The sequence below is a fragment of the Nothobranchius furzeri genome, chromosome 6, assembly GCF_043380555.1.
Source record: "Nothobranchius furzeri strain GRZ-AD chromosome 6, NfurGRZ-RIMD1, whole genome shotgun sequence".
Taxonomy (NCBI): domain Eukaryota; kingdom Metazoa; phylum Chordata; class Actinopteri; order Cyprinodontiformes; family Nothobranchiidae; genus Nothobranchius; species Nothobranchius furzeri.
Genome location: NC_091746.1, coordinates 76977073 through 76991860, shown reverse-complemented (window position 1 = coordinate 76991860; position 14788 = coordinate 76977073). Strand labels below are relative to the sequence as shown.

Genomic DNA, 14788 nt, shown 5'->3' with positions numbered 1-14788 from the left:
GGATCTAATGCCTTCTCTGAGTCAGGGACAAAGTCCTAATCCATCTGCAGGAGTTTAAATATCTTGGGGTCTCGTGTACAAATGAGGGGGAAAATAGAGCTGGAGATCGATAGGTGGATTGGTACTATGTCTATAGTGATGTGGACATCGTACCGGTCTGTCGTGGTGACGAGAGATTAGCCAGAAGGTGAAGCTCTTGATTAATTTGGTCACAAGCTTTGGGTAGTGACCGGAAGAAGGAGATTGTGGATACATGTGGCAAAAGATGGTTTTCTGGCCTGTCCCTTAGAGATAGGGTGAGAAGCTTGGTCATCTGGGAGGGGCTCAGAGTAGAGCTGCTGCTCATACATATCAAGAGGAGCCAGTTGAAATTGCTTGGACATCTGGTTAGGATGCCTCTTGGATGCCCCCTAAGTGAGGTTTTTCAGGTATATCCAACCAAGGGATGGCCTAAAGGAAGACCCAGGACATGCTTGAGGGACAATGTTTCTCAGCTGGCCTGGGAACGCCTTAGGATTCCCCTGGAGTGTTGGTCCAAGTGTCTGGGAAAAGTAAAGTTTGGGCCTCTGCTTAGGCTGCTGCTTCCACAACCTGACCCCAGATAAGCAGAGGAAAATGGATGGATGGATAATATGGGTTTAAGCACTCCTGTTAGGTTGTCCTCAATTAGAGACTGATGAGAAACTAGGTCTTTTAAAACCTAAAAACACACACATCCTGGATATCAAGTTCATACCTGATTGTCTGGCCCTGGAAGTATGTATGTGGATCATGGCAGGAGGGGGACACATATCGAATGCCCGTCGGAGGTGAGGGACAAACCGGGAGAGGAGCAGTTGGCGCCGGGGTAGGGGGGATGCAGGACGTCCGGGATCTGGTGGAGCGAGGCAGGGAGGGGGAGGAATGTTGGCTGAGAGAGAGGGAGGTGTGCTTGTGCGGAAGGGAAGAGGTGGAGTAGTGAGGAGAGGTATGAGGATGGGAGCTTGACTGATGGGGGAGGGTTGAGGAGGAGTGTGGATGAATGGAGGAGGAAGACGAGGTAGAGGAGGAGGAATGGGGAAGGAAGATGCTCCTGTCGTAGGAAGCAGCGCTTGGAATGCTGGTGACACGAGGAGGCGACTCCACACCTTTTTTCTGATGGAGAAACAAATTCATATACAGGAGAGAGATTTACAACCTGCTGCTTTAGGGTGATAGAAGAATTTCTTTTGACTTTGGCTGTTTTTTTAAATTATTTTCAGTCTGTTGCCAATTTTCCATTTAAATCCTGATTTTAAGCCACTTTAATTTAACCTATAAGTAATTCAAAAATAGCACCTAAGACCATTTTAACTATAGCAGTTTATCACAAAAGCATGTTTACAGTGCTGTGGAAAAAATCAATTCCCCAATAACGGACTTCCTTTGGTTTTGCTTCTCTTGCCTCCCTTAAATGTTTCAGATCAGCCGAATCATTTTAATGTTAGACAAATGTAACCTGAACAAATAAAACTGCAATTTATTAACAATGTTTTGATTTATGAAGGGAACAAAGCCATCCAAACTAGCCTGGCCCTATATAAAAACATTTTGACCCCTTTTTTAAATAATGAATTAAGTGTCATTAATCACATTTTTGTGACGCCTGAGTTCAGTTTCAGAAGCCACACACCCAGTCCAGATTACAGGTAAGATAACATGAAGAAGGCTAAATGATCTCAAAAAGCAACTCATCATTCCCCGCTCTAAAGAAATTCAGAATCAGACAAACCCAGAACAACAATTAAATCGGTGGTTCCCAACCTTTTTCCTTGAGGACCCCCTTTGCCTAAATCCAAGATAAGCCGGGACCCCCAACCACAACTTCTATTTTTTGGTAACCTCACAACTTCAGTTCAGACAAAATTGTGGGGGCCCCCAGAGTAGAGCCCTTTGGGGGGTTAGAAACCACTGATTTAAAGTACTGCAGGTCTCATTTCGTTAAGTTTCAAGTCAGAGGTCAGAGTTCAACAAGAAGAAGTTGATAGGAGCAGAAATGGCTCTCTATAGGACAGTCATGAGGGTCAAAACCTCTGCTGTCCACAAAGACCCATCTCACGTTTAACAAAAAAAAACAAAAACAACAAAAAACATTGTAATAATCACAAATCTATTAGGAAGATACTCTGTTGAACAAGGAGGCAAAAGCAGAACTTTCTGAAAGGTGTGTGTTCCCGTTACCTCTGGAGATAAATTTCACATAGACATGAACTTGTTGATGCCTCATTGAGTGTTGGAAAGCATAACAGCACCATATTGGATGGGTTCCTCACTCTCTAAAACTAACTGGAGTCAATGCGGGGTGAGCAACTATGCCCATTTTTTGTGTACGGTTGCCACAACCGGCGTACTATTGAAAACAGATTACATGGGACTGATTACCTTTTACCTTTCTAGCCTACCTGCTGGGATTGTATATTTTAATTTCTTTTTATTTATTTTATGCAAGTATATTTATATTTTATTTATCATGCCATACCATATGTCTGATTTTGTGAAGTGGCATAATAAAATGTTTTTTAGTTGGGTAAACACCTTCCTCAGTAGTAGAAATAAATGCACTGAGGGTGAATAGAGAGCCATCCAAGATGGCGGCCGGCCACTACAGCAGATCCAATTGGCAGCGCCAGTCCACGAGGTGTCTATGTATATAAGATCAAACATGGTGGTGGTAGTGTGATGGTCTGGGACTGCTTTGCTGCATCAGGACCACTTGCTGTAATTGATGGAACCGTGAATTTTGCTTTCTAGCAGAAAATGCTGAAGGAGAGTGTGTGACCTTTGACTTTAAACAGGCCGTTCATGCTGGAAAACCCTCCGATGTGGCTGAGTGAAACAATTCTAAAAAATTTGGGGGCTGAAAATTCCTTCTCAGGAATGTGGAAGACTCGTGTCTCACCACAAACATTTATGATAACTTTTGCACACATGGTTAAGACGGCTTGGCGATATTTTTCCCTTGATAAATAAAAACTTTTTTAAACAAAATTTTGTATTTACTAACACATTTAAATGTGACTCAAAACCAAAAATAGAAGAAAAGCTTAGAAACAAAGTGTGTATATGTATTAGCCCAATGCTGCGTGAGCAGAGTAAGCGAGGTCTCACCGCGGGAAGCCGTGTATTAAAATCAGAGCGGCAGGCTGTCAGGTCACAGGGCTTGACCCACAAGAACAGAATCTGGCTTCAGTTCAGAAAGTCTGTTTAGCTGGAAGGAGGAACATTGTGATGAATTCATTATGCGCATGAGCTGAACTGACAAACTCACCCTCATGGTTGGCGTGACGCTCCCAGGGCGGGACTTGCTGTCACGGAGCCTGGGGGAACTGTTGTCCCCGGCAACAGGAGGGTGTAGCTGCAGCTGATGCCTTTCTTCCTGCAGGGAAGGAGGACGAAGAAGGACGTTCACTACTCACAAACGGTGTTTCTGCTTCTGAGATGTGTCTGCAGGGCATAGTTGTTTGCTAATCCCCCACATGTCACACAGATGGCCCACACAGCACCTTGTCAGAGGACATTCAACTTAAAGCAGTTTCCTCCTGCATAAATGATCTCGCACCATTAAGGGGAATGCTGTTCAAATTAGTGTGACTAGATGGAAAATGTTCAGTTATTTGCAGCTAAAGCTGTTTTGATTAAAGGGATACTATGCAACTTTTTCGTATTTTTAAATAATTTTCTTGAGCCAGTATGTGCTAAAATGACCCTTTACAGGGATAATGGCGTGTCACTCAGACCCCCATCACCCGCTGTGGCCAGAATATCTCACTTGCATATTCAGAGTTCTGGTCCAGTCTCTGATGGACCGGGTCTGCTTGTTTCCTGCATGTTTTAGATCGTGAGCACAGCTGATCTGTTTGATTTAGTGATGTAGCAGTTAGAGTGCTAAAATACAAACGAACAGCGAGGAGATATGTTTCATTTTCAGCAAATTAATAACAGGCACTAGGGGGTGCTAAAAGCAAGCAAAACTGCAAAGTGTGCCTTTAAATATTTTAACAAAATAAACTTTGATTTGTGAGTTAGTAGCCTAACCTAGGACGTATAGTACTGGAAAAGGAAATTTAGGGATAAAAAAAACTTTAAGGAATGATACAACAAAAACTTATTTCCTGATTATTTGCTTACAAATTTAATATGCTTTCAAAAAATAAATCATGTGTTTGGTTAGTGAGGAGATTTTCCTTTGTAATACAATTTTTATTTCCACAATATCAATTTTTAAATGACTTTTAGGATAATCTAGATGAAAAGAGAAGTGTACAGCGGGAAGGTGACAGTTAGACAGCCTAACTAGCGAATAATTTGGCATCTTGGAAATCCGGGATGATTTTGTAGCTGACTTTGAACAAGTTCATGGACAGAAATGTTAAAAAGGTGTTCAAATGTTGCCTTATTTTTCATTTAAATAAATAATAATTATATATGTATATGTATATATATATATATATATATATATATATATATATATATATATATATATATACATATTTAAGAAGTGTCAAACAATGATTTAATCAGCTTCCAAACACTTAAAAAAAAGGCCAAATGAAATAGCTCATTCGTAGGCAATCATAAACACACAACATACTAAAAACACCAATCATTTATTATTGATTTTGTTCAGTTTTATGTTTGACTATTTTTAGACCTTCATTAGGCATGTATTGATTCAATAATGTCCACAGTCATGATAAAGTGGTAAATGATGTGTGTTTGATATAGCACCTTCTTGAGTCCTGGAACCCCCCAAGGCACTTTACAACACAATCAGTCATTCACCCATGCACACACACATTCACACGCTGGTGAGGATGAACAATGATGTAGCCACAGCTGCCCTGGGGTGCAATGACAGAGGCGAGGCTGCCGAACACCGGCGCCACCGGTCCCTCAGACCACCACCAGGAGGCAGGGGGGTTTAAGTGTCTTGCCAAAGGACACAACGACAGCGACAGACTGAGTGGGGCTCGAACCTGCAACCTTCCGATTACGGGGTGAGCACTGAACTCCTCATTTTATTATTGAACAGATAATGTGCCAATATTAATCTTGACTTTGTGTAACATATCGTCAACACTGTGGAAAAATAAGGTGTATATTAATATTAAAGCCTGAAAAGTGTCCTGTTAGTTTATATGGAGGGGGCGGGGCTTAAAACTAATACTGGAACCAAAACTGGATGCTTGTTCTACTTCATCTTTAACCTCTGCTTCTGCTCCTGTGTCTGTCGACTAATCAGGATAAAGTGTGCTTTTATGGAGGAGGGGCTTAAACTGACAGGAGTACGGTGTGCATTTTAGGACATCCTTAGGTTTCAGGAAAACATCGACAGAAATCAGATGAAATAGCCTCAGAGGTCAGACCAAAGAGGGAAACGTATCGAGATTTCATTAAAAACACAGACTTCTGACCAAACTGCATCAGACTAAATGATCTTAGATAAAACGTATTTGGAATACAATTCGGCTTTAACCTGACATTGGCGCCACCTGCAGGAAGCTTCTAAGGCACTTTTATCTGAGATGTAAAAATAATGAATGTGGGTTAAAAAAAAGGAAAACAAGTAGTGAAGTAAAGTAAAAATAGTTAATAACTTGAGTGATTTGTTTTTGCAGGTTGCAACCGCACTTATTAAATAATCATTATATGCCTTTTTACTATAGATATTATCGACAGACTGAGATATTGGTCGCTCAATACATCTGACTGATATTTACCATTTTTTATATGTCAGCATTGGCCAATATATTACTTTAGTAAAGCATATTTAAAAACAGGGACATCTGTGGGCAGCCTGGCGCTGTTGCAGAAGTTTACTTTAATATTTATGTTCCTGAAAAATAAACACCTGCTTAATAAATGCTTGGAAACATTATTGTCATCTGACGTTTCTTTTTATTCACCTCCACATTTTATATTTGATAATCAGTTGTGTACTGATGTTTGATTAACTTTGATTTTTATATAGCGCAGTGCACAATTTAACATTGAACAGTTGGTTAAATTCAGTGCTGAACAACTGATTAGGTTGAGAAATGTTATGCCTACTCTGTTATTAGTAAACATTTTAGTATATCGAAAATGAGAGAAATGTCCAGATATGGCTAAAAATAATTAGCACCACATATCGGCCATAGGCTGACCTCCACATGTCTGCAACAGTATCAGCAACGGAAAACCCCATATTGGACGATTTCTACTACATATTTTGCACAATAACAAAACATATAAATAGTACTAAAAAGCAGAAAACGATCCCTGTGGGGGATAGACTTGACAAAATAAGATTAAATAAATTAGAAAATTCATTTTCTTGGTCTTGTTTTGTATGTCAGAGGGAACAAAATATGAAAAACCAACTGAATTTGGGTTGTGAATGCCTTGTCTGAATTACAGAGAAGATTAGTATTAGTGTGTGTGTGTGTGTGTGTGTGTGTGTGTGTGTGTGTGTGTGTGTGTGTGTGTGTGTGTGTGTGTGTGTGTGTGTGTGTGTGTGTGTTCTCACCACTAAACGTTTAATAAGCTGGTCTCTCTCCATCAGCCTCTCCTGGAGTCGTCCCAGCTGCAGGTCATCACATCGAGGCTCCCTTCTCCTGCAGCGATCCTCCCGCTCACGCAGTCTGCGGGCAAATCACACAAACACACACCTTCTCTCACACACCTGCAGCCATCAGCAACAGCGTTTTCACATCTGACACTACTCTCAACTCACTCGTTCTCCAGAGCCACTATTCTAGCTTGCAGGTGGTTCTGGGCGCTGCTGTATTCAGAGACCAAACTCTGCATCTCCTTCTTGTGCTCCCTCCTGATCTCCTCCACCTCCTTTCTCCTCTTCTCTTCCTCCCGCTCTTTCTTCTTCTCCTCATCCACCTCCTCTTCTTTTACGTCATCTTCTTTCTTTTCCTCCCAGTGTTTCTGCGACTCCTCGAGTTTCTCCATTTCCACCCTCAGCTTCTCCACTTCCTCCTTCAGGCGTTGTGCCTCCTCCTCTAGCTGGGCATCCCTCGTCTTCCGCATTTCTGCACTGTCCTCTTCTTTCCCCTCAGCTTCTGAACTCTTCTGCACTGAGCTGGGAAAGAGATGCACAAGAGATTTTTCTCTTGATACACAAGAGAAAAATTGAAAAACTGGGCACATCATATTTCATGCAAAGCAACAAATATTGAAAACATTGCTAATTAAACAAGGAATTCATTTGATATAGTAGACAAAACAAGAATGTGTGTGGTGGGTTTAAGTGGTCTGATTTGTTGGAGTATTTGGTAAAACGTCTGACTAAAAGATTGTGCACATGTTCCGTATGACCGACCCACGATGTACCTCAGGGATCTCTACCTGGGTCTTGCACAGTTCCTTGTATAGGCTTCTTTAAAGAATCAATATGGAGGTTTCCCTCCTTTTCAGAAATTGGTAATGATATTTTAGAAATCCTTAGTGAGTACTCTCATATAAAAATTACTATTTATTTATTATAAATTTAATTTGTCCATTCTTTTTTTTTCTTTTGGTTGAGTTACTTAGCTAGATCAAAGTAAAGTGTAGAATGTATTAGAGAGCAGATAAGATGAGAAAGCTTGTCAGAACTACGTAAGTACTGGATTGGTGATTTGATTATGTTGGATATATGAATGTAAATATAAGATCTTATGGACACAAGGAACTTCGAACTTTGTTCAGGGAAACACTGCTCTGGAGAAGGGGAAGAAGAAACTCAAATGCATCTCCTTGTAAATTTCGTTGTTCTAATAAAAAAAAAGTAAAAAAATAAATTTAAAAATAAATCCTTAGTGATTGTTTTACCCTATAGTGTGATAAGCCTGCTCCCTGTCCCATAGAGCCACATGCAATTTGAATTGAGCGCTGCTCGGCATTAGCTAATAGCGTTGGACATCCTCTTACGCACAGGTGTCAATCACTGAGCGTGTGCGAGTGTTTGCAGTAGTACCTAGACCAGGGGTCAGCACCTTTTCCCGTCAGAGAGCCATTATTACCTGTTTCCCTCAGTAAAGAAAACACTGGGAGCCACAGCAGCATTGTGAGTGGGCCTATGGGCCTGAGCAGGTGCCGCTTTTTAACGCATCTTCTTTTAAAACATGTTGAAACTGTTCAGATTACAAATCCAGACTCTGTCTCATTGGATTGTTGTAATTAAACTTTGCAGTAAATGAAAGTTTACATTAAATGATGTTGAAAAGGTAAGAAAAGGATCTGATCAGTTAGTTTTGTTTCCCTCATTTACAGAGACGGAGATAAGGGCGCAGTGTGCATGGCTCTGGTGTTACAGTCGTGTTTAATTGTTCCTCTTTGCAGCAATCTTCACAAGAAGGCAAAAACTGTTAAACGGCAGGGTTTGCATGACCGGATATTTTCCGTATTTGACCATTTATATTTACGGAGAAACCTCAAGGCTGCAGATGCGCTGACATTTTAGTCGTTATGCACGTAGCGGAGGTAGCTAAATCAATCAAGCAAATATTCCCGTCAGAACATCTGAGCATTATACTGGACACTGTGCTCAGAGCAGCTTGATGTCAGCGTGCACGTAAGGTGGACAGCTGAAGATGTGAAGAGGGGCTTGGAGCACGTCGGTCACAGGCAGCAGCAGAACCAGAGCGCATGCGGGAAGGTTCCTCTCACTGAAGCGAGTGTTTTCCACACCCTGTCTCTCAGAGACACTTGTCACTTAGAAAATGTTCCCCGATTATGAAACTTTGGCTGAATAGCGCTTGTTTCTGTCTCGAGCGTGGCGACGCTGCGACAATTTTAAAAGACGTTTACATTTAGAAATAGCATGCAGATAAAAATGAATGCAGTAAAATAAAATACATTATAATTAAATATTCATTCATTATTTTACAAACATTGTGACATTTCTTGTGGACTATTACGTCTTTAAAATCTACATATATGAATACACAGCATAACGTGAGAACAATAGTGGCAAAATCTTGTGTTTTAGCTGTTTCACGGTTACGGGTGCACACTTTCACAAACAAGAGGCGTCACTTCCCGTCATTATTACGGAGCTAGGGGGCGCAATGGTGCAGTATATTCTTTTTCCTCTGAGAAAAAAAATCTAATCTTGAGGAAATGCACTTTAGTTGTGATGCCAGAGAACCTTTCACTTCTTTGCACGGTTACTTGAACAAAATGGGCAACGAAGTGTGTTTAACAACTCTTAAACAACAATAAAGTGGCAGTTTTATTGTCTGTTTTTCTTACAATCAAATAAAAAACACTTCAATTACAAAAGTCTTTGGTCATAAAACTAGAACACTCGGCTAGTCTGAATCTCATTAAGCAACCCGCATATTTTCACTGAACGTAATTTACTTGACAATTTTTTAACCCTGGATTTTAAATGCGTGTCTTGTTTCCAGATGTATTTTGTAAATCAACTTTAATTATTTAACTACCGTATTTTCACGACCATAAGGCGCACCTAAAAGTCTTAAATTTTCTCCAAAATGTACGCCGCGCCCTATGGTGCGGTGCGCCCATTGTGTTGTTGTGAGATGCGAACGTAGTAGAAGACAAGGGGCGTGGCGTGAACGTGCGGACGTGAGCGAAGACAGACCCCGAATAGTTCAACAGGCCAGGTATGCGCGGTATGCTGAACATTGTTCCGACAACCCTGAGAATGGCACCTGCTAAGAGGCATGCCTATGAAACTGACTGTGACGAGAGAGAACCTGGCGTGTTTGACTGTGCTCTAGCCCAGTTGTTCTCATCAGAGACAGAAGATGAGGACTTTGATGGATTTGATGATGAATTAATAGCACTCAAATAAAGCTCAACCAAACTCATATTTGCTCCCACTGTCTTTTTTAATAAAACAATTCAAATCACTCTATTTTCTTAGGCCTATTAATAACACACATATGATTTTGTTCATGTGGAAAGTTTGTGGTTAAATCCACCAACTACCGGTAAACACATTCTGAACTTCAACACAGCGCATAAGAAGAGCACGAGCCGTCAGCGCACGCAGTGAGGAAGTGCGCATGCGCTCTAAACCAGGTCTGAACCAGGACTAGACCAGTAAAGTGAAGCACGCTTTTGGCTGTTTATAATTTTCACAATGTCTGGTTTGCACTGATATGTTCCGAGCCCGCACAGATGTTTTACCGCGCCCGCGCCCTATAACCCGGTGTGCCTTTTGTATGTGTTAAATACCAAAAAGACACCCGTAACTGAAGCTGCGCCCCATAACACGGTGCGCCCTGTGGTCGTGAAAATACGGTATAATGAACTATAGTTTTATGCTGGTGATTAGCTGCCGAATGAAGAACTTAGAATTGCGACTCAAGTAAAAAATGCCAGCAGACTAATCAGTAAAGATAATTATAAATAGTTGCAGCCCTGAAGGGCGTCACTAGCCGTTAGCTTCTCCTTACCGTTCCTTTAGCTGTTTCTTCAGTGCTGTGTTTTCTCTCTGCAGCTCCAGCATGGCACAGCGACTCTCGTCCAGCTGACGCTCAAACACTTGATTCTGGTTCTGCTGCTTCAGGTCCTTCACACACACACACAAAACCACATCAGAAACCAACGATCAGATTCCACCTTTTTTTTAATATTAGTCTGACGCTGTCGGCTCGGTGCCGCAGCCACGGAGGATTTTGTGGATTTGAACGACATCACATCAGGTAAAAGCTGTTGTGATGTGCTTGAGTGTGCACACGGAGGGAGATTAAATCAGCAGGTCTTAACTCGTGGGGAAAGGGAGTGAGTGTGTTTGTGGATTAACATTCAGCTATGTGCTCCGTGCACCTGTTGCAGAGCCATCATCTGCGTGTGTGCTTGTAGCTGGGCCTGTAGGTCCTCGATCTGCTGCATGTGTCTCTGGGTCATCTGTCGGCTCCACTCGGTGTGCTGCTGGGTCATCTCCGCACGCTGCTTATCTGATTTTACATTCACACACACACACACACACACACACACACACACACACACACACACACACACACACAGAGAGAGAGAGAGAGAGAGAGAGAGAGAGAGAGAGAGAGAGAGAGAGAGAGAGAAAATGACCCACCGTTACAGGTACCCTTCTGCTGTTGCCATGGTGAATTGTATCCATGGCAACACCAATTCAGTGTTGAATTTGTAATCTCACTGAGCACATTGCTGTGTGTGTGTGTGTGTGTGTGTGTGTGTGTGTGTGTGTGTGTGTGTGTGTGTGTGTGTGTGTGTGTGTGTGTGTGTGTGTGTGTGTGTGTGTGTGTGTGTGTGTGTGTGTGTGTGTGTGTGTGTGTGTGTGTGTGTGCGTGTGCGTGCGTGCATGTTACCAAGCTCCAGGTGGTGCATCGTCTTAAGTCTGTTCATCTCTGACAGCAGATCTTCCTTTGCTTGCAGTGTCATGGCATGAGTGTGTCTCTCTTCTGCCAGTGACTGGGTCTGAGGCTCCTGAAACATGTTTATTGTTGTTTATTTTATTTTTCCACCTCAGCTGCATTCTTCAAGGCTGCTGTCCTACACGTGTCTAACGAATACAGAGAGTGCATATGTGTAGGAGCTTCCATTCACAGAAAAACACTGATGCTTGCTCCGCAGCGCTTTAATCAAACCTGCTAAATAATTCACCACAGAGAAAATCTATTAAGTATGGCACGTACAGGAGGATCACACCAAGTGTGTGTGTGTGTGTGTGTGTGTGTACCTGCAGCAGATCTCTCAGTTTCTTGTTTATCTCCTTGGTATCTTGTACCTCCTTTCTCAGCCTGTCAATTTCAGGGTTGCCGTGGCAATCGTCTCCTTGCCCCGCCTTCTTTTTCTCCACCTTTATTGGCAACAAATAAAATCAGTGTTTCCAGTTCAGTGATTTTATACTTAACTTAATTTCTGTCATGAATTACACAGAGACTGATTTTTTAAAGAACAGTTTTCATTCAGCTGCATATTTTTAAGTCCTAAGTGAATATAAAATGTAAAACCACGTCTCTTTCGGGATGATAAATGTGTTTTTGTGGTGTAGTTTGTGACGTAGGCTCACCTGTGTTTGCAGCTCAGTCAGCTGAGCCTGCAGCTCTGATATCTGGGCCTGCAGCTCCTCTTCTCGGCCCTGCCACCTCTGTTCGCTCTCAGCGACGGCTGCGTTCATCTCGATCCTGAACTCTGCTCTGAGGCGATCCTCACACTCTGCCCTGGAGAGAATCAGACCACGGAGTTGGAGTAAACCTAAATGCAAAATAGTCTTTTCTTCCTTGCACAGCCACAACACTGATTGTTTAGGTGAAAGGCAAAGGGAGATTAGGGACTCTGTGACGTTCGACCAACCTGATTCGGTCCTCTGTCTGCCGCTGGTTCTGCTCCAGAAGCCTCCTCTCTGTGCTCATTCGGCTCTGTTCCAGGACTTTCTCCTCCAGCCGATGCTTGTCCGTCCTCAGGGATGCTATCTCTTTCTGCTGTCTGTCCCGCTGCCGCTCTGCCTCCTCTTGAACCCGAGCCAGTCGACTCCGAGCCTGGCGAAGCTCCTCCTCCAGGCGGGAGCACTGTGCCTCACATGAAGGTGCAACTTCGAGGGCCGACTTTTCCCTCTTGTCATTCTGCTGGATCATGACCTCCAACCTGCAGACCTGAGGGCAGGGACACGCCTCACATTTACTTTCACCCCCTTATGGGAATGTTTGATAGATTTCACCCACACGTGGTTACTTCTGACCTCATTGGTGGCGTCCTTCAGTCTTGTCCTCAGCTCTTCTCTTTCCGTCTCCAACCCGCCACGTAGCTCTTCAGCAGCTCTCCTCTCCTCCTCCAAACGAGCACACACCTAAACAAAAACGTCAAACAAACAAAAAGTCTACGGGATTAGAGAATAAAAGGGCAGATGCTCGTGTGATGAACTTTAGAAAAATATTTGCAACGAGAGCCGGAAATATCCGTGAACCACTCCCTAAGCTGTCTGAGGCACAGCTGTTTCTCTGAGCAGAGACAGCTGTGCCTCGGGATGAAAGGAAGCACCGACTCTTGTTGCAGTTTTGTTCCAGCATCCAAGGTAATCGCACCCAGAGTCTGTCGGAAGCGGACGCTATAAAGAATGTGTGTTTTCAGTGGAACTGCAGCCTATTTTTAAACGTTTCATCAAAGATGGAACGACTGATCGTAACGTTTCGCCTCTCAGAAAAGACTTCTTTTCGAGTTTTAACCGCAAATGTTTAAATTATGTTTAGAATTTTTCTCTCTAAACTCATGGATGAAATGATACAGATGTGCCCAACATCAGCTTGAGGACCTCCTTCCCCCGTGTGAGGAGCAGAGCGGTGCTGACCTCTTGGTTGGTCTTCCTCTCTGCGCTCAGAGCTTCTTGAACGTTGTTTAACTCAGCAGCATGCCTCCTCATCACCTCCTCTATGGCCTTCCGCACCTGCTCCTTCAGCCGCTTCCTGTCCTCCTCTGCTTTCTCCACCAACCTCTTCTTCTCCTCCTCCAGCTTCTGCTGCACATGGGCTCTCTCCGTCTCAATCTGCTCCATGTTCTTGTCCAACTGGGAGCGGACGCGGACTCTCTCCACTTCCACTTCTTTGCGCAGTCGGCCCACCTCTTCCTCTTTTTCTCTCCTCAGATGTTCTTTCATCTCCTCCGCCTCCTTGTGCAGCGCTCCCTTCTCCTCTTCTCTCTCTCTGCGCAGTTTGCTCCTCTCCTTCTCCAGCTGTTCTTTTTCCTGCTCTCTCTCCTTCTGCAGTCGTTCCCTCTCTTTTTCCGTCTCCCTCAGCAGTTTGTCCCGTTCGTCATCTGCGTGCTTTTGGATGCGACGCAGCTCCTCCGTCTGGGCTCTCACCATCTCCGAGCGTAAAGTGGACAGGGCTTCGGCATGCTTTAAGGACACACACACAACCATCAGAGGTCTATCACACGTCAGCTGAGCTGTGTTTTCTTGGATTTACGCATCTCACCTGGCGTATCTGGCGGGCGTGGTCGCTGTTTCGGCAGCTGCTCTGCAGCTCCAGCTCTCTGTTCCTGCTCTGCAGACGACTCAGCTGGCTCTTCAGCTCCTCCATCTCAGCACACACACACACCTCGCAGCCTCCACGATTCAGCAGTTCTTCTGACAGGTTAAAAACCAAAGTAAACACACTCACAAATGATTCACACCCTTTAATATTATATACCGTCCCACAACATGAATGTGCATTTGAGATTTATTTAGTACATAAAATCAAAGAGGTGATAAAAATGAATCTGTTTACATTTGAAAGTCTGAATAAAGAATGCAATGACGCTGATTTTATTGTGTAAAAGGGGGCAGATGTGACCTTTGCTCTTTTTTCTGCTCCTTTTCATTTAAAGTGTTTCTCTTAATGCGTTTTCTGCTGTTTATTTTTCCTTTTGACTCAACTAAACACAAAAGAGGCAACACGGAAAAAGCTCTGAGTTCAGTCATTTCTGGGATTAAACATGAATTTGCATTTTTAAACAGATTAATGGCTCGACTGATCATAGAGGGCACTGCAAACCTCAGCTCAGATTAAGCTATTCGATTCATAAAATGTACACGTTCAGTTTTATAGGAAATTTGAAATATATCGTATCTTTACTAATAATAAAGACAAAGTGCCACAAATCCTTGGGTCACTAAAGGGGAAAATATTTCTTAAGCAATTCCTTTAGTTACTTTTTTCTTGCTGCCTGGGTATCGTGACACTCTGATGAAGCTGTTTGCCTTTGTGGTAAGTTATTAGTGAATGAACAACGACAAACTGGTGCAATATCGGTTTACATTATCGTGACAGGAAGCAAAACTTAATTAACAGTCTGACTGAATAATGGC

The 14788-nt window shown here is 42.9% G+C and overlaps 1 protein-coding gene across 5 annotated transcripts in view; it reads right to left on the bottom strand.

Annotated features, from left to right (window-relative positions):
• The window catches only part of fam184b (family with sequence similarity 184 member B), a 36790-nt gene that overhangs the window by 2197 nt on the left and 19805 nt on the right, over positions 1-14788 (bottom strand). For 2 of the 5 annotated variants that reach the window (XM_015943575.3, XM_015943577.3), the window contains exons 5-17: positions 13914-14065; positions 13289-13834; positions 12683-12790; positions 12298-12596; positions 12014-12164; positions 11681-11800; positions 11310-11427; positions 10792-10922; positions 10419-10534; positions 6734-7120; positions 6527-6641; positions 3287-3394; positions 737-1134 (exon numbers count right to left, since the gene is read on the bottom strand). In XM_015943575.3, coding sequence (XP_015799061.3) covers positions 737-1134; positions 3287-3394; positions 6527-6641; positions 6734-7120; positions 10419-10534; positions 10792-10922; positions 11310-11427; positions 11681-11800; positions 12014-12164; positions 12298-12596; positions 12683-12790; positions 13289-13834; positions 13914-14065 — 2749 coding nt within the window. The remainder of the gene's footprint in view (positions 1-736; positions 1135-3286; positions 3395-6526; positions 6642-6733; positions 7121-10418; positions 10535-10791; positions 10923-11309; positions 11428-11680; positions 11801-12013; positions 12165-12297; positions 12597-12682; positions 12791-13288; positions 13835-13913; positions 14066-14788) is intronic. The other 3 variants (XM_015943578.3, XM_054744769.2, XM_015943576.3) reach the window with 2 other exon arrangements.